The 19252-nt window shown below is 51.2% G+C and overlaps 1 protein-coding gene across 6 annotated transcripts in view; it reads left to right on the forward strand.

Annotated features, from left to right (window-relative positions):
* VGLL4 (vestigial like family member 4) overlaps nucleotides 1-19252 on the forward strand; it is a 154884-nt gene that overhangs the window by 123040 nt on the left and 12592 nt on the right. The window contains exon 1 of one of the 6 annotated variants that reach the window (XM_088831929.1): nucleotides 14127-14662. The exons of the other annotated variants lie outside the window; for them this stretch is intronic. Coding sequence (XP_088688055.1) covers nucleotides 14433-14662 — 230 coding nt within the window. The 5' untranslated portion in view covers nucleotides 14127-14432. Of the gene's footprint in view, nucleotides 1-14126; nucleotides 14663-19252 lie in introns of those variants that run through there. 6 annotated transcript variants of the gene reach the window in all.

A 19252-nucleotide genomic window follows, 5' to 3' on the forward strand; every position in this document is an offset into this window, starting at 1 on the left:
GGGGGGGCAGTCTGATTCCGTTCAGTGGGGAGTAGTCTTTAGAAGCCAAGATCGGGGTGCTGAGTGTTACTGCGGTGTCACTGCCTCCCCGTCTTGTGTATTAATGATAGACGTGATTGCTTGTGGCAGTTCACATTTCACTTTAAATAAAGTTGAAAACTCAGTTCCTTACTCATACTAGCCCCATTTCCAGCTCTGTAGCCACATGTGGCTCATGGCTACCACATTGGATGGCACACACACAGAACATTTCTGCCATCACAGAAAGCTTGGTTTCTAAACTCAGTGGAAGGAGCTAGGGAGTCATGGGTTCACTTTAATACTGCAATTCTAATCCAGTTCCACTGAGCTCTTCCTCATCCATCTCAGTGCATCTTCATATCTCCATGATTCCAACATCAACTCCTTAGTGTTCCATCCTGCAGTACACGTCAGAGTGGCAGAATTGTTGTACCCTTACCATTCTGAAAAACAAACCTGCTAAAAAGAGTTTAAGATCTGTAGATTTTTTTCCGCACCCTGTGCTGAGGAACTCTTCTTGTATAGAACTATACAAAAAAGATCTTCATGACCCCGATAACCATGATGGTGTGATCAGACATGCTGAAATGTGAAGTCAAGTGGGGCTTAGGAAACATCACTGTGAACAGAGCTCCTGGAGGTGATGGAATACCAGTTGAGCTATTTCAAATCCTAAAAAATGATGCTGTGAAAGTGCTGCACTCCATATGCCAGCAAATTTGGAAAACTCAGTAGCCACAGGACTGGAAAAGGTCAGTTTTCATTCTACTTGCAAAGAAAGGCAATGCCAAAGAATGTTCATACTGCTGCACAATTGCACTCATCTCACATGCTAGCGAAGTAGTGCTCAAAATTCTCCAAACCAGGCTTCAACAGTATGTGAACTGTGAACTTCCAGATATTCAAGCTGGATTTAGAAAAGGCAGAGGAACCAGAGATCAAATTGCCAGCATCGTTGGATCATGGAGAAAGCAAGAGAGTTTCAGAAAACATCTATTTCTGCTTTATTGACTACGCCAAAGCCTTTGACTGTGTGGATCACAATAAACTGGAAAATTCTGAAAGAGATGGGAATACCAGACCACCTGACCTGCCTCTTGAGAAATCTGTATGCAGGTCAAGAAACAACAGTTGGAACTGGACAAGGAACAACAGACTGGTTCCAAATAGGAAAAGGAGTATGTCAAGGCTGCTTATTGTCACCCTGCTTATTTAACTTACATGCAGAGTACATCATACGAAATGCTGGGCTGGATGAAGCTTAAGCTGGAATCAAGATTGATGGGAAAAATACCAATAACCTCAGATATGCAGATGACACCACCCTTATGGCAGAAAGTGAAGAGGAACTAAAGGCCTCTTGATGAAAGTGAAAGAGGAGAGTGAAAAAGTTGGCTTGAAGCTCAACATTCAAAAAACGAAGATCATGGCATCTGGTCCCATCACTGATGGCAAATAGATGGGGAAACAATGGGAGACTCTATTTTCTTGGGCTCCAGAATCGCTGCAGATGGTGACTGCAGCCATGATATTAAAAGACGCTTGCTCCTTGGAAGAAAAGCTATGACCAACCTAGACAGCATATTAAAAAGCAGAGACGTTACTTTGCCAACAAAAGTCCGTTTAGTCAAAGCTGTGGTTTTTCCAGTGGTCAAGTATGGATGTGAGAGTTGGACTGTGAAGAAAGCTGAGCGCCGAACTGTGGAGTTGGAGAAGACTCTTGAGAGTCCCTTGAACTGCAAGGAGATCCAACCAGTCCATCCTAAAGCAAATCAGTCATGAATATTTATTGGAAGGATTGATGCTGACGCTGAAACTCCAGTACTTTGGCTACCCGATATAAAGAACCGACTCGTTAGAAAAGACCCTGATGCTGGGAAAGATTGAAGGCAGGAGGAGACGGGGATGACAGAGGCTGAGATGGTTGGATGGCATCACCGACTCGATGAACATGAGTTTGAGCAAGCTCTGGGAGTTGGTGATGGACAGGGAAGCCTGGCGTACTGCCGTCCATGGGGTCGCAAAGAGCCAGACAGGACTGAGCGACTGAACTGACCATGCTATGTAATAGTGGCCTCTTTGAAGTATTAACACCAACTTCAAAGTTACTTTCCCACCCCTATCAGTGTTGTGTTCATTAAAATCTCTTCATCTGTTGGCACTCAATTGGAGATTTTTCTATCCTGTTGATTTCGCTTTTTGAACATGTAAAATATTAACATGCTTCTAGAAGCCAAGACTGTGTAATCATATCACCACATATGTAAGTCATTCTGCTGTATAGCTTGAACTTTCACAGTGATGTCAATTATATCTCAGTAAGACTGAAAGAACTAAAAGTCAAAACCATACTGAAAAGTACTAGAGAAGTATTATTCCCTTCCCTGTGTCTTTCACCCCTTTTGTTCCCTCCCCCTGAAGGTGACTGCTGTGTGTGTGTGTGTGTGTGTGTGTCTGTGTGTGAAAAAATAAGCAGGTATATGAATATTTTCTCAGTCCCTTTCTTTCTTACATACACAGTGTTATATTTTACAGACTCCCTTGAGCTCAGATGTTTTCAGTCCATGATGCATCATGGAAACCTCTTCACGCCAGTTCCCGTTTTTGTTTACCACTGCATGGTACTCCACTGCATGCACGCGCCAAGGCTGGTCCAGCCAATCCCCTTTATTCAAATGTTTAGATAATTTTATATAATAATACTGTTGCAGTGGATAATGTTGTTCATCTGTGACATCTTGTGTATTTGTAGTACAGTTTAAAAGTCTTGAGGGCTTAACAGTTGATGCATGCTAAATTTATACTGGTTTTGAGACTTAGTGTAGGCCGCTTGGCTGATAGAGCCTGGTGAGAGCTGTGTGCTGAAGAGTACAGTCTACTCCGTTTTCACCTGTGTGTGAGTGATGGGGGTTACCTGTGAGAGGAAGGGAATGGATATGCTGAGTGCTTCCTCTTTTCTGACCCTCCCTCTGCCAGACACTTTCTGTGCTATCTCATTTAACCCTCACAGTCAAGGTGTCCCTGTAAGATGGGGTGTGTGTGTGTCAGAAGCTGGAACTGAGAAAATAACGTGTCCACAGTGACAGAGCTGGGATTGGTCCTGCTGTGCACGACACTGGAACCAATCATCACGCCCTCGTGCCACACCTGCGCCTCACCTGGGACAGGGTGACGTGCCGCTGAAGGACGGACATCACATCGTTAGGGAGACACCTGAGCCTTCTCGTGTGTGGCCTGTGACAGGTGCTAAATCATCTCTGAGTTGAACTGAAAATGAGACCCCTGTCCAGAGACTGTGCGTCCTGAGCTCATACCCCAGTGGGAGGAGGAGCTCTTTTTGATCAGTGGTGTGTCCACATGCAGAGTAGTCACCCTGGCCTCGGAACGGGGCCAAAGCCCTGAGCACCCGCTGAGGTCAGAGCCACAGTCACTGGCCTGGTGCCGTGACTGGTGCGCACGCCCAGCCCGTGTTAACAGTTCACGCGGAAGGAGGCAGGGCCCCGCAAGGGACCCCGGCCCCGCTGGCTGGTGCTGCTCCTCTGAGCTCCTGCCCGGGGTGACCCGTGGCCCCCGAGGCTGTCTCTCTGCCGCGGCTGTGCCTTCGAGGTGTCCCTTGAGTCTGAAGGAGCCGATCCCGTGTGTCCTTGAGTGTGTTCTCCAGGATAGGGTTCTCTGCTGCCTGCTCTCCTCCCTTCTCTGCTCTTCCTTCTCCCTTGCTTATTCTTTTTTTTTTCCCTCCCTTGGCCTTAGTCACTTCCCTCCTGACCCCATAGGAATGAACAGAAAAAGAGGGGAAAACCAGACTCAAAACCAGTAACTCCTACAGAGTGACGGGCAAGTTGCAGGAAGCCCTTTGAAATCAAGCTCTGGGCATGTAATAATAGCAGCTCTGCTAAAACAAAGAAGCCTCACTGATTGATGACTGCCTAAAATGAGCATTTCCCCCGCAGGAGGGCTGATGGCATGGATGGCACCTCGGGTGTTCAGGAGCTTCCAGTCTGTCCAGAATCTCCATATTCCTTGGCAGCGTCACTACACTTCCTCTGAGTCTCCATTTCTTGTATCTCTTTAGCACCTTTAGTGGGGATGTGTATGGACACCCTACCAAGGGACTGTTCATTCCACAAACTTCATGAAAGTAGAGGAAGCAATTCCTCATTTCAATTTAAAACTAGACCTGGAGGGAATGGAAACTGCTGCAGCCACTGTCGAGAACAGTATGTATGTGTGTGTTGGTCGCTCAGCTGTGTCCGACTCTTTGCGACCACCGTGGACTATAGCCCTCCAGGCTCCTCTGTCCAGAGAAGAATACTGGAGTGGGTTGCCATTTCCTTCTCCAGGGGAATCTTCCCAACCTGGGGATTGAACTGGGATCTCCTGCATTGCGGGCCGATTCTTTATCAACTGAGCTATGAGGAGAGCCCAAAATCAACTATAGTGTAATTAAAAACAACTAGACCTAGAGGAAATTGAAAAGTTGGGGCTATTGTGTACCTTGACATACTAGCATCTGGGTTTTAAAGGTAAGCAGGCATATGTATTTATTACGTAAACAGTAATACGTGTTTATAGGCAGAGCGTGTTATTGCTGTGTCCACGTCTACATAAGCCTTGGAGAGGGTCAGAGTTTTCATTCCTGAGAGTGGTGTAGATCAGGGTTCCCAGCATCCAGAGAATCGCGTGAGCCTTTGTTTTGGGGCTCCGTCATGAGGGTGACTGTCAAGCCTGATTGTGTACTAAAGCACAGTGGTGACCGGTCCGTGGGCGTGATCACTCCGCGCGTCATCTCAGCCCTGAGACGCTGTGATTGTCCCTCGTTTGCAGGTGGTAAAACTGAGAGGTTGTAACTTGCTCGAGGTCATGAGGCTAGCTGGTTGGTAACGGTCAGGAATCAAAACCCAGGCTGGCTGTTCCTGCAGCCAGCACTCTTGGGAACCATCTTAGAGCCATACTGAAAGGCACACGTGTCCAGCAGCTGTGAATCGTTTGATATAGGACCTTAACGCCTTGTGGTTTGGGATGATCTGCTGTGTGCACCTTCTCAACCCAAGGGAAGGATTCCGGACAATGGCAGGCGGAGAGTAGGCGCCAGGGCAGCAGTGGTGGGGTGCAGGGACCTCGGCAGGGAATGGCTCATCAGTAAGAGAGCGAGGCGGGTCCATCTGCCCTGCATGGCGAGGCTTCCTTCAGGGGTGCTGCTGCTCACCCTCCCCCTGAAGAGGCCGAACAGAGCAGGGTCTCTGTACAGGTGAGAGCCCCACGCGAGCCGAGAAGGGTTTCTTCCTTCATGCTCAGGAAAGGGCTCTTGGACTCGTGGTCTTGTTTAAGGTCTCTCTATGTGCGCAGTCGCTCAGGCATGTCTGACTCTTTGTGACTCAGTGGACTGTAGCCCGCCAGGCTCCTCTGTCCTTGGGATTCTCCAGGCCAGAATACTGGAGTGGGTAGCCTTTCCCTTCTCCAGGGAATCTTCCCAACGCAGGGATTGAACCCAGGTCTCCCACATTGCAGGTGGATTCTTTATCAGCTGAGCCACAAGGGAAGCCCAAGAATACTGGAGTGGGTAGCCTATCCCTTCTCCAGTGGATCTTCCCAACCCAGGAATTGAACTGGATCTGCTGCATTGCAGGCGGATTCTTTACTAGCTGAGCTACCAGGGAAGCCCTTACCTGCTATTGTCAGACCAATAGTAAGTGAAAGTCACTCAGTCATGTCCTACTCTTTGCGATCCCATGGACTATGCAGTCATGGAATTCTCCAGGCCAAAATGCTGGAGTGGATAGCCTTTCCCTTCTCCAGGGGATCTTTCCAGCCTTAGCCTGAAACATTCAGGCCAGGGCATTTTATAATTTGCTTTAAATACACGAAGACACTTTTTCTCTCCCCTCTCCAGATTCCATAAATCAAGAATTCTTGAAATAGAATCCCTCAAACTATGTGCGTTCTCTCTTTGTCTCCCACATCCTTCTTGGCATCATCTGAACTTGGGAAGTTTTAGCCCCCAGATTCTATCTTCTGCTCCACTTTCGACACACAGGCGTGCGTGTCTTCCCACAAGTGTTCTGGGGTTTAAGAGGATATTTTATGGCCTTTAGTTTCAGTTATCCTAGATAACTAACTCTGAAATCCTCCTTAGCATCTAGCAAGTTTGTGTATTCATTTTGAAAGGAACAGGAGAAGGGAGCCTGGATTTGTAATGAATGCTTCGGTTCAGGGAGGTGGAGCCTGAGAAGTGCTTCTCGTGGGGCTGACTTGGCCCTGCCCTGCGGGTGGGGTGGGGTTTGCTGCCTGCCTGGGGTGGAAGCAAAGGTGGTTTTCCCGCAGCTCTACAGGACCTTAAAGGCACAGCTGTGTGCTGCCTGCGAGTGTTTTGCTAATGAAGTGTGGTACCTTTAAAGAAAGGTCACGGGCCTGACCTGTGTTGTGTGGGTTTCTTGTTTGTCAGGCTGGAGGCATTTTCTCATTTTCACAGTTCAGCCGAAAACAAAGACCTCCTTATCCGAGCCGGGGAGCCATGCTCTTAAGAGCTGACATCAGCCTTTTCCCAGCAGGCAGTGTTTCTGCCTTAAGAGTCTTTGCTGAGAGCTGGGCAGGCCAACGGCCGCCCTGTGCTGGGTTTCTTCTGGCCGGATGACACGCAGGGTGAAGAAATGCCAAGCGTGCCAACAGTCAGGGCAGCAGAACCAAGCGCTATCGTCACGGGTCCCTTCTCGTCTGTTCCGGGGACCTCTGGGCGCCTCTGTTTCACAGAGCTTGTGAATGTTGGGCCGAGAACCTTGAGAAAGGACTGCTTTCCTGGAGAGGCGTTATAGAACCTTTGCGGCCTGTTGGGGAAGCCTCATTAGCATGTGTAAAGACACTGTTTAAAGACCACTGGCTAAAATGGGGGGTGGGGGAGTGTTTTTAGGTGGATGGATTAAGTCCGAGGCGTCTGTTGAGAAGTTGAAACAAAACCGCTCAGGGTTTGGTTCCCCCTCCAGCCCTGACTGTTCCCTCTCCTGCCCTGACTGTTCCCCCTCCTGCCCTGACTGTTCCCCCTCCTGCCCTGACTGTTCCCCCTCCTGCCCTGACTCTCCGGGTTTTCCGGGCGCTTTTGCATGATGAAGCCTCTGAACTGGGGACACCAGCGGCAGCCCTGTGTCCACACAGTCGGACCACCAGCCTTGCTGCTCTGAGGACACAGAGTCAGCCTGTCCTCAGGTCAGGGCCGGGCACTTCAGCGGGTCTTCCTGAGGGCCAGGAGGAGGACTGCTCAGAAGTGGCCTCGCGTCAGAGTCAGGGTGGTTCTTGGACTCTCCCTTAGGGTCTCGCCTGTAAACCCATTGTCTGCTGCGCCCCTGCTGCTGGAACTTGGCGAGGCAGTGTCCAAGCCCTGAGTTCTGCGTGTGGGGTAGGTTTTGTTTCATAAACGGCAGTGCTCAGTCCCCTAGCACTGCTAAAGCTTTGGGTTCAGGCGTGCATGCTGTCCGCCTCTCCCTCCACCCCGTCTTGTCTTTCCACTCCTCTGTCTCTCTCTCTTGAAATTTCTCCCTAGATTGTCTCCAAAGCATGATTAAAGAGCTCTGTGTTGCAGGCAAGGGGTGGGTTACGGACGTAGGTCGGAACCCTGCCAACCAGCAGATCCAGATTTTGGACCCGCGTCTCTGTGGCCGCACTGGAGGCCTGCAGGAAGCAGAGTTCGCTCGCCTGCACTCTCTCCTCTGACTTCTCTACCTCCCACCTTCCTTCCCTCGACAAGACCCAAGAATGCAATGACTAGATGGATCGGATCGGGCAGGCGGCAGATCAGCTCCTAGTGTGTCCGGGCACTCACCCTCCACCCTCTCTGCTCCCGCAGCCTGTCCCTGTGATTAAGCCTGTACAGGGAGGGTTTGGGCTTTTCTGTCTCATCAGGAGTTGTATCCTCGGGGACTCGGAGCACCGTTGCCCATCGAGGACCATCTCGTTGCCCATCGAGGACCATCTCGCCTTAGTGCTCAAAGGATGGAGAGTGTTCCCCGGCCAGAGTTTGGGAAGCGCCCGACCCGGGCTCCAGGGTCTGCCTGCGTGGTGGGTGTGAGGCTGGCTCTGAGAGTCTGGGGTGCAGGGAATCCCCAGCGTGACTCGCCGTGGGACCCTCTAGTCCTCTGTCATGAGCCCTGTCAGCAATAGTCTAGGGAGCATGCTTGCCAGAGCACGTGGGCATCTTATCTGGTCTCGAAGTGACACTACAAACGTGCTCACATGCAAGTCTCAGGTGCCCCAGGGCTTAGGCTGGTGACGACGCGATCCCTTGACTTGGGGTTGCTGGGTGCCAGCTTCCACGCTGGGTCTTTCTGGGAGACTCACTGAAGCTGGAGAGATGGGGAGAGCCCAGCCCCTTCTCCCTGCCTTCCCGACACTGGCTTCTTCACTCTGAGCTGTTTCCAGGGAACAGAGCGTCTCCCCTTCCGCATCCGCGCCCCGGTCCAGGGCTGTGATCCCGAGTGTCAGTGGTCCTGAAACTTCCATCCGTCCCTCCCTGGTGCCCTCACGACCCCAGGCCTGGGGGGACCTTGCGACTCCTCGCCCGGCTTCCTCGCTCTCACAGGGCCCCCTCCTGGTTCTCGCTCCTGCACCGAGGCGCTCTCAGGCTCATCGTCACCGTGCCTTCTGGGCCCCATCCATCTCACTGCACGGAGCCCTGGGTGGAACACACGGGCCAGCTCCCGGCATGAACGCCCACTAGAGGCGGAGGGTTCCCAGGCCTTTATGCCCGGCCGGGGCTCAACCTCCGTGCCCATGGAGCCGTGTGCCTCCCTGACACTGTGTGTGTCCCCCCGCACCCCTCATCTAAGAGCTGCCCCACTGGCGTCGACCTTAGAGGCTCCTGTCTCCGCCGGCGCTTACCCAGGCCTGCTCCCGTCTCCATGGCGGGTGTTTCCACTTGCCCTGGAGTCGCCGCGTCTCTTCCGTCTGCTCTCCCCCGTGTGATCATCGCTGTCCCTGGTGAAATCTGGTCGCCCTGGATGTCCTCCGGGAGGCTCCTGGCCGCCGCCGTGGCTTAGACCCCCATTCCCACAGCAGCGCCCTCCTTACTGGTCTTGGCACCTTGGTGCACAGGAAGGTTTCTGGAGCTTTCCTCTCTGCTCGGAACGCTGCCGGGTTCCCTAGGCAGCCCCAGGGAACTCTGCGCAGACCCCCGCCTGCAGGAGCTTTTGACCCGCTGCCGAGGCGCGCCCACCCCCGTCCTTGGTCCCTGTTCTTGCCTCCTCCTCTCGGCAAAGGGGGGTTCCTGCTGCATGTACAGAATGATGCTTCTGTATACGGACGCTTCTGTGTACAGAACGACGCTTTGCCGCTCCTGACCCAGGTCTGTCCCACCCACACCCAGCATGGTGCCCCCGGCCTTCCAGGTGCTAAGGAAGTGTTCACGTGCAACGTGTCCCTCTGAGTGCACTGTAGACACCCTTCCCTTTGGAAGGGATGGTGAAAATCACTTCCAAACACATAATAAGCCCTGAGTGGCACCTCTTCCTGTGCCTGCGTTTTTTTCCTGTGGACCCTCGATGTTTAGTTCAGGGATACCCCCCCATCCCCCGGGACAGACTCCCACTCTCTGCTTCCCCTACCTTCCTTACCCCTCCTCCCCGCTGTCTCCCCCCAGTCCCCACCCCCCACAAGCAGAAACGTGCAGGACCCTATTATCTGGGCACACGCACACTTCATGTAATCTGGATCACTGCCTCTGCTTGCGATGCAGGTTTTGGATCAGATGGTCTTACCCCAGTTGTTGACTGCGAGTAAGAAGCCTCCGGAGTTCACTGTGTGAATGAATCCCCCCTGCTCCTGTTTCTGTTTCTGCCCATGCACCTTGCTTGGATCCCAGTGTGGGCATCAGGTGAGATGTATGGAAGAGAGAGATCCAGTTCAGGTGGGGGCCTCTTGCAGGTCAGAGGGATGGCCAGATCCTTCTCAGTGGAGAGAGTTAGTTCTGTCTACAGCAGAAAAGCAAGCAAACCTCTGCCCAAGTGTTGACTCCTTCTGGAGTTTTATCAGATCTACCTAAAAGGGTCTCAAAGCTAAAATGTTTTTCAGCTATCTTACAATAGAACTGCGGTGTTTATTTGTGGGAGACCACTTTGGGTATTGGGCTCCCCGGGATCAGTGGTAAAGAACCCGCCTGCCAATGCTGGAGACACAGGTTTGATCCCTGGGTCGGGAAGATAGCCCAGAGAAGGAAATGGCGACCCACTCCAGTATTCTTGCCTGGAGAATCCTGTGGACAGAGGAGCCTGGCAGGCTACAGTTCACGGGATCGCAGGATCAGACATGACTGAGCAACTGAACATCAATGTTGGGTGTTTTAGCCCCAGAGCAGGTTATGTCAGGGGACTAACACGGAGGCTCTCTCTTCTCCGTGACACAGGAGTGACCTTGGCAGTAGAGACGTTGGTGAAAGCGGTGATGGCCATGTGGCTCCATGATCAGCCGTGTGCCTTGAGCGCCTCCATGGAGGGCGTGGCTGTGCTCATGGGTGAGCAGTGGCTCTAGCTCCTTTTTGACAGTGAGATAAAGCCCAAGCTCTTCAGGGTGACCTGCAGGGACTCCAGTGATTTGTCCTAACTTCCCTTGCCCTGAATTATTCTCCTTAGATGGCTTCCTCGGACTGTCAGTCCTCACAAGTCTCCTTGACCATGGTTGTATTAAGAAGATACCTGAATCAGTCTCCTGGACCATTTATATTAGGAAGATACCCAAACTCCCGCTATTACATGCCTTTGTGCCAGCTCCACATGGTGTGGGAAGAGACCTCCCCAGACTCACGGTGGGCAGCCTTGGTGGCCCTCCCACCTCGAAACATCTGTCTTAAAGCCAGCACTGTCACTGCCCGGGGCCTCTTAGCATTTGTGGCGTGGCCCTCGCCACCGTCTCCCAGGCTCCCCTCACACCCCTGGCCGCCTGCACTGTGACTTTGATCATTCTAAGCACGCCACCAAATCTGGTGGTCGTGTGACCTGCTGTCCTTCCAGCGCCCCTCCCACCGACTTTGGGAAGAGCTGGGGTCCACAGACAGAAGACAGCCAGTACTGTGAAAACACATGTGTCTTCACTAGTTGCGAACATTCTGCTGCCCGGTTTGCGCTCTCTGGTGTGCGCCGTAGGCAGTGATGCATCTAGCATCCTACGTGTGTTTGCCTTCAGCAATGCCTGCGTAGGTGTTTTCTTTTCAATTCAGGGTGCAGTTAGATAGCGTTTTGTTGTTGTGCTTTCCAGTGATCTTTGATCGAGGATAGCTTTCCCTATGTTGCAGGGTGGATGGTTGTGGCGTTGGGGGGCGAGGGAAGCGGGGACCCGGGGAGGGACAACCCTGGGTGTCTCTCCTTGGGAGGTCACCCTTTGGAACCAGCTGGACAGCAGGGAGCCTGTCTGTCCACACTGGGAGAGATGACGTCCTACATGATAAATGAACCATGTTTCAGGATGCGAGTGGCTGTTACACAGGAGGGGTTGGTGGGGAGCATGAGTTCAGAAATGATGGGGAAGGGAAAGTCAAGTTGGAGGAGAAGGCGAAGCAATTGGAACAGGACGCTGATGCTCAGTCATGTCTGACTCTTTGTGGCCCCGTGAATCACAGCACGCCAGGCCTCCCTGTCCATCACCAACTCCCGGAGTTTACTCAAACTCATGTCCATCGAGTCGGTGATACCATCCAACCATCTCATCCTCTGTCGTCCCCTTTTCCCGCACTTTTGTTGCTGCCCAAAGGCTCGTTTCTATTCGTAGCCAACAATTCCAACACTGTTACTTTAAAAAAAAAAAAAAAAAGAATTAAAAAAACCCACCAACCCAGCACCTTCCCTTGTTCACAGCAGAGGGGGTCATTGCCCTCGCCCTCTCCTCCCTAAACGTGCAGAACTCTTAATAGGCCACTTTCCTGTGAGACCCTCAGTCTCTTAGAAATAACTCATTCAAAGTTCAGGTGACCTCTATTGACTGTGGGAACTTGTAGCATTTCGGGGAGCAGGGAAGCTGGAGGGAGGGGTCGGTCTTTGACTTTTCAGCACAGTGCTCCTGCTAAGTCGCTGCAGTCGTATCAGACTCTGCGACCGCATGGACTGTGCCCGCCAGGCTCCTCTGTCCATGGGATTCTCCAGGCAAGAGTCCTGGAGTGGGTTGCCATTCCCTTCTCCAGGGGGTCTTCCCGGCCCAGGGATCGAATCCAAGATCTTAGATCTCAATGCAGCGTCTCTGGTGTCGGCAGGCGGGTTCTTTACTACTGCTGCCACCTGGGAAGCCCATTGGATGTCTAATTTCTCGAGTGTCTGAGCCCCGATGTCGACTCCGTGGTGGTGCTGTGATGGAGACGGGCGAGGATGTGGGACCGAGGCTGGTGACTGTGGGTTCTCTCATCTGAACTCGGAGCTGGGGGGCTGGGGGAGTGGCGGGTGTCCCCAGGCGGGCCTCTTGCTCTGCTGGGCGCCTTCCTCCTCCCGTTGCCCCCAGTCCCAGGGCTCCCTCCTCTGCTCTTACTGAGCACTGGTTACCTGCCTCCTAAATATAGCAATGTCCTTCCAGTGGATTCCCGACTGAGCCTCAGCTCGCCTTGTTTGAGGCTGCCTGTGCCCAAAACCAGCGTGAGCAAACGCAGGCCCTGGGGTTGTTTACAGGGCCGCACGATTGTTTGTGGTCCTTCGGTAGCTGTCTCTGTGCTTGCATTCTTGCTCACGTCTCACACGGCCCTTGTCTCTCGAAGTGGAGTTTCTCGGTTGGATGGCGCCCATTTCTGATTCTGTGTGACCTGACTGACATTCCCACGGGCAGCTGTTTGCGTGTGTCCATCACCCACAGCATCCCAGAGGTGACCTTCCGTTAACTGTTCATTTTTCCAGGTTTCATGGGAGAATCATTGTTCTAACTTTCCTTTTTCTTTCTTTCTTTCTTTCTGCTACAAGGAAACTTGACTAATCTTTTCATATTTTTATTGGCCATTTGGATTTCTTTTGTGACTTCTGTCTTATTTTTTTTTAAGTAGCATGTTCATCTTTCTGTTGGCGATGTTACAACTTCATATTAGGGACCCTCCATCAAATGAGTTAGGAAAATAACCATTTTCCTAAGTTAAATTTGCTTTTCAACTTTACTGTGTGGAATCCAGATTTTTTAAAATTGAGAAGTGGTCAAGTCATTGAATCTTTTTTTTTTTTTAATGGAAAAGCCTTCTAAAGTATTTGAGAAGGGACCAGAATGCTTCAGCAAGCGCCTGGTAACATGCGTCTGGGCTGTGTGTTGCTGGTGGGGATAACTGCATGTGCTTGCTCCATGTTAGTGGTGGCACCAAGAGGCACGTGTCGTGGGACATCTCATTTGTTTCCTCGCCCAGCACTTTCTGGGCGCCTGCTTTGCTGGTGGCGTGGGGGGGCTGTGGGAATGTGTGGAGGAGTCTGCTTTGGGCCTGAGGACATTTCAGGGGTGGCAGCGTGGTACCGCCACCCCCCCGGAGGAAACAGGATCCTGGCCAGGGTTCCGGATTGTCTGCCTGTCCACCCCCCACTCAAGGACAGTGAGTGCTGAGCGCTGCAAGTGGGCAGCGGGCTTTCGGCGTTTGTGGTAATGGTCTCTCATTGGTACCGTGAGCACACTCCTAAGTCAGACATTTAAATTCTGTTTTTATTTAACCGTTCTACCAGATGTTTCCTGTGGTTTGACAGAGGTACCGTTTACTCGAAAGTTCACACTCCTGCGATCTGTAATGTTATGGACACTGTTGCTATAGACAGTGATTCTGTCGGGGCCGGATTTGGAAGACCGCTTTCACATCATTTGCGGGTCGAAGATGCGTTTTTCCCCGGAACACAAATGCCGTCTACACATCATCACATCATGTGACCGCTGTGATCTCTGGTTTATAAAAGGCCATAACGGGTTGATCAGCGTTTATTCCCATAAACACCACGGTGCCGCCGTGGGCTGTACTTTCTGGAAGCTGGACCCAGGCATGCCTTGGTTTTGTCTGTAAAACTCACCTGGGGCGGAAAGAACTCAGGTTGGGGGGGCGGGTGAAGGCCTGGGCTGGCCTGGCAAGGGGATTGAGGCTGGCGGTGTATGTGTGTGTGGGGGGGGGCGGGTGGTCAGTGACGCGGGGTGTGGGTGAGGGCGCTGCAGACCTGTGCAGCCACCCCAGACCGGATTCTGCAGGAGGAAGTCCGTTCCTACAGACCCCAGCGCAGGGAACAGGGGGCATTCTGACCTTCCTGCTCAGAGGGGCCCTTGCGGGCCATGCTGCTCCTCTGAGCACCAGCCCCCCAGCAGCCTCTCCTAGGTTCCATTCAGCCTCCTTTTTAGAGACGTTTTTAAAAGGCTGCTGTTCTGGAAGACCGAGGAGACAGAGGAGGAGGAAGTGGCATGCTGTCATCCTGACGACCGAGCTCTCTTCTCGGATCGGGGCAGTGAGGATGCGGGTCACCTTCTGGCAGGACACCCTCCGTGCAGACAGCGCCCAGGAGCCCCGGGCCCCGCAGCCGCCCCCCCACCACACACACACTCAGCGCGGGGACTTTTATTCTGACGGGCCTCCCGCCCAGCCCGGCCTGCGCGGACCGCCTGCCAAGTTTGGGAGGCCCACGGCTTTCTTGTGGGAGGACGCTGGGCTGTCTTCATGCTCTTTGGCAATGATTAAAGTGAGGTTAGTACCAAAAAAGCCCTTTCATTTTATTCCCTTATCCTTGCTTTTGCAAACCAGATGGCAACCCTGTATTTTCAGCTGTAATTAATTTAAACGCCGAAGGCAGCGAGGCCGGGCGAGGCGGCCCTGCCTCTGCTCCCTCCTCCTGCTCATCCCTCTGGCCTCGCCAGGCGGCCCCTCGTCCCAGAGTTACATCCCCACCACCGCAGCGTCCGGTTTCTTCTGCGAGGGGCCGGGGCTCTTAAAGGGGCGGCGGCCCTGCCGCCGCCGCCAACACGCGCGCAGGCACTCTCGAGCCCGAAGGGTGAAGGCACATGGGGAGTCGTTGCAGGAGCTGCCTTCCTGCAGTGGAGGCAGGCGGGTTTCAGGTGACGCTGACGTGTTTCAGGCCAGCTGTCACGTGACCGGCTGCAGCCCGCAGATCTGGGGAAGACGGGGTGCTTGCCCTTTCCATTCAAGTTCGGCCGCTAGGATCGCCTCCAAAATGCTGGGGGGGGATAGTGTATGTTTTCGGTTTAGCGTGTATTCTTAAAGAAAATTACAAGACAAATAAAAGCACTTGGCCACAACTGAAGTCTGGAGGCTCTGACCTCAGCTATGTGACCACTTCCCTCCACGGGGAGGGAGAGGAGGCCCTCCTCTGCAAGTGGATCGAGAGCCCGGGGATCCACTGGAGAGGAGGCTCCTGTAGTGGCCTCAGGGCGTGGGGCTCTCATTCAATAACTCCACAAACAGACCCCTCCCCCTGGCCCCGGAAGGAAGCTGAGGTTTGGATGAAGATGAGGAGCCCACCTCCAGGGGCTCGCACCTGTCCTGTCCGCACGCGGGGCAGGTCCCTCGGGGTTGGGTTTCCGTCTGGTCATTTGAGGATCTTGTTTGCAGGGCAGCGAGTTGAGGCTGTGGATCAAGGCAGATCTGTTAACGTTCATGTGTGCAGGGCACTCTGTCAACTGTTCACTGTTGTTACACGAATAGTCATTATTACTGACACTCGCCATCCTTGGATGACTTGAAGTCATTTTTAAAGGCCCATAGTGAAAAACGAGAACCACAAATAGGTTATTCTGTGAGTCTCCAAACACTCACCCCTGACTGCAGTCCCGTGTGTGTGTGTCCCTGAGGCTGTGGGCTTGGGTGAGCTGGTGATGGATGGTTTTGTTTATTTACTTCTTATGTCAAATGCTTACATTATTCGCCAGCATTTGTCTTGTGGACCACTTGGACTGTGTTTACAGAGATGTGTGTTTGTGTTGTTGTGAGCCAGACCTGTGGTTCTGGAAACCCATCACTTTTGTCTCATAGTGAGGGACACTTACTACCAATGATTAGTCGAACCGTCTAAGGACCGAGACTTAAACCCAGAGTTATCATGTGATCGAGCAAGTCCTCTTGCGAGTATAGACCCAAAGGAAGTGAAGGCAGGGACCTCAAACCGGTATCTGTACACCTGTGTTCACAGCCGCCAGAGCCAGCCCAGTGTCCTTCAAGGAACACGTTTGTCCGTGCAATGGAATATTACTCAGCCTTCAAAAAGGAACCCCGTTCTGTCACCTGCTACCCCATGGATGTACCTTGAAGACCTTATGCCGAGTGAGACGTGCCAGTCACCAAAACACAGATAGTGTGCGATGATCTTCAGTGGGGACTCATGTTCATTGAAGCAGCGAGGAGAAGGGGGATTGCCAGGTGGTTGAGGAGAGAGGGCTGGGTTCATATTTAAGAGGTACAGAGTCTCACTTCGGAAAGATGAAAAATTTCTGGATGTGGATGATGGGGATGGTTACACAACAGTGCAAGTGGGGATTTCCCTGGTGGTCCAGTGGCTAAGACTCCATGCTCCCCATGCAGGGGCTCTGGGTTCCATCCCTGCTCAGGGAACCAGATCCTGCACGCCGCAGCTGAGGGCTTGCATGCCACAGCTAAAAGAATCCTGTGTGCTGCAGTGAAAACTGCAGACCCCAAGTGCCACAAGATTTAATGCCACCGAACTGTATATTTTTAAATGACTAAAATAGTGAATCTTATGTGTATTTTGCCACAGTGTAAAAAAAAAAAAAAAAAAGATTAAAAGAAAACCTTCCAAAGACTAATGATTAACTTTAGTTCAAGTGAATAAACAGTAATGAATGTATTATGTGTTCAGCCTTTGTGTTCCATGCTCAGCTGGTCAACTCTCAGGCTAGGATGTCTGGGGCCTCATGGTGGGGAGTGGTCCTCATGTGAGGGCCTGAGGGGGGGTGTGGTTTCTTTTTTAATTTAAAGGGTGATTGGGAGTCACATTCCCATTTGATGTGGGAGGTCCTTGTGAAAAGGAAAGGGGTGTGTCACTCAGGGTATTGGGTGATGGCCCTCCTGGGTTCTCTGAAGACATTTGTAGGATCATTAGCTCGAGCTGGGGCGTGGGTGTGATGCCCTTTCAGGGTTGAATGGCCATGGTTCTCCTGGGTTCCTCTTCCAGGTGCATGTTTGGGGTTAAATATTTGATTTTTAGTAGCCACATGCCACCGACGTTACAGTAAAACTAAGCAGACGCTCCAGGCAAGTCAGTAAGTCAGTCCTGAATTCTGTAAAGAGTTTGAAAATGAGAATATTTGTCAGGAAATGCATTTTAATAAGTTGCAAAGTGAAGTAAGCCATCCATATCGGTTCTTTGCAAAACTCTTGGGGACTTGCTTAGAGAATGGTGATTGGTAATTTGCCTATCAGTTGTCCATTATTAGTAGCCTTTCTTAGTGTCCAGGAATCTTTGAAATAATCTTGAAGAAATTCAAATCATGTTCTTATCCTGTAATTGAAGTAAAGGAAAAAAATAGCTATCCTTTTCCTCTGGTTTTCAGAAAGATAAAAGAGTTCAGCCAAGACACATGGCTGCTCAGAATTGATTCACTAAATGCTTGAAATTAATACACTACATAATTTACTGTGAGGTGGAGGGTCCCAAAGGCCCTTTAATAATGATACTTCCATAATTAATAATTATAATAACTGTTTTAAAGAATATTTGGTAGATGCCTCAGGATCTTTTATTAAATGAACATTTAATCACTTTATATACTCAATACTTAAATTCTCAAACATTTTTAGTAAAGTTTTATAATAATTTAATTCAGTAATTTATTTTTGCTTGCAGAGTTTCTGATGTTAGTCAGGGTTGGTGGGTGGTTTTGAAAGAAAAACTGGCTTTAAAATTTTTGTTTAATATTGAATGAATGTGTTGAATCAGAACTTATCCTCTACTATCAAGAAGTCCATGGCTCCAAAATAGAAAAGAAGCTCATGTAGCTCTACGTACCCCCCCAAAAAAAATTTTTACAAAATGGGCAGATCTGAATGGACATTTTTCCAGAGAAGACACACAGATGGCCAAAAGGCACATGAAAAGATGCTCCACGCTCAGTACTTATCAGAGAAACACAAGTCAGAACTCCAACAGGGTGCCCCCTTGATGCCTGTCAGAAGGGCCATCATCAAAAATCTCCAAAGAAAAAGTCCTGGAGACAGTGTGGAGAAAAGGGGTCCCTCCTACACGACTGGGGGAAATGCACGTTGGTAGAGCCACTCGGAGAACAGGATGGAGCTTGGTTACAAAACCAGAAAGAGAGCTACCGTATGATCAGAAGTACCGCTGCTGGACACAGGTCCTCAAGAAACCCAAGTTCGAGACAAAACTTTGCAGTGCAGAGTTCATTGCACCACGGTTTACATAGCGCAGAATACTGGACCAACCAAACATCCATCGGCAGATGAGTGCGTAAAGGAAATGTTTGTATGCAATGGGATACTCCTCAGCCATCAAATAACAGAATAATGCTGTGAGCAGTGACACGGATGGACCTAGAGGTGATCATACTACGTGAAGTCACAGAGAGACAAAAACATGGTACCCCTCGCAGGTTGAATCTGGTTTTCTTAAAATTGATACAAACGAACAGATTTACAAAACAGAAACAGACTTATGGATATCAGAAACGTTCGCTTCCTAAAAGGGAGACATGGCAGGGCAGGGATGAATCAGGAGCTCTGGATGAACACACGCCCACTGCTCTGTATAAGACAGGTAGACCAGCAAGGACCTACTGTATAGCACAGGGAACTCTGCTCAGTGTTCTGTGATAACCTCTGTGAGAAAAGAATCTAAAAAAGATTGGTTCTGTGTGCAGCCGAATCATGCTGCTATGCACCTGAAACTCACACAACGTTGTAATCATCTATACTGTAGTAAAATTAAAAGAAAAGTCCACGGGATAGTTTGGAACCGGTTACTGCCAGCATCAGGGCTCCCCCGGTGGCTCAACTGGTAAAGAACCTGCCTGCCAGTGCGGGAGATGCAAGCGTCTCGGGTTCAATCCCTGGGTCAGAAGATCCCCTGGAGAAGGAAATGACACCCACTCCAGTATTCTTGCCTGGAGAATCCCATGGACAGAGGAACCTGGTGGGCTACAGTCCACGGGGTCACAAAGAGTCGGACATGACTGAGCTCATGCGCACACGTACACACACTGCCAGCGTGGGAGCTGGATGCTGGCAACGTGCTTGTGTCCAGGGGCAGCGCATGGCTGTGTGGGCAGTGAAGGGTGGGAGGGAATTGCC

The sequence above is a fragment of the Moschus berezovskii genome, chromosome 24, assembly GCF_049115385.1.
Source record: "Moschus berezovskii isolate FMDL1 chromosome 24, NW_MosBer_1.0, whole genome shotgun sequence".
In the NCBI taxonomy this organism is placed as follows: Eukaryota; Metazoa; Chordata; class Mammalia; order Artiodactyla; family Moschidae; genus Moschus; species Moschus berezovskii.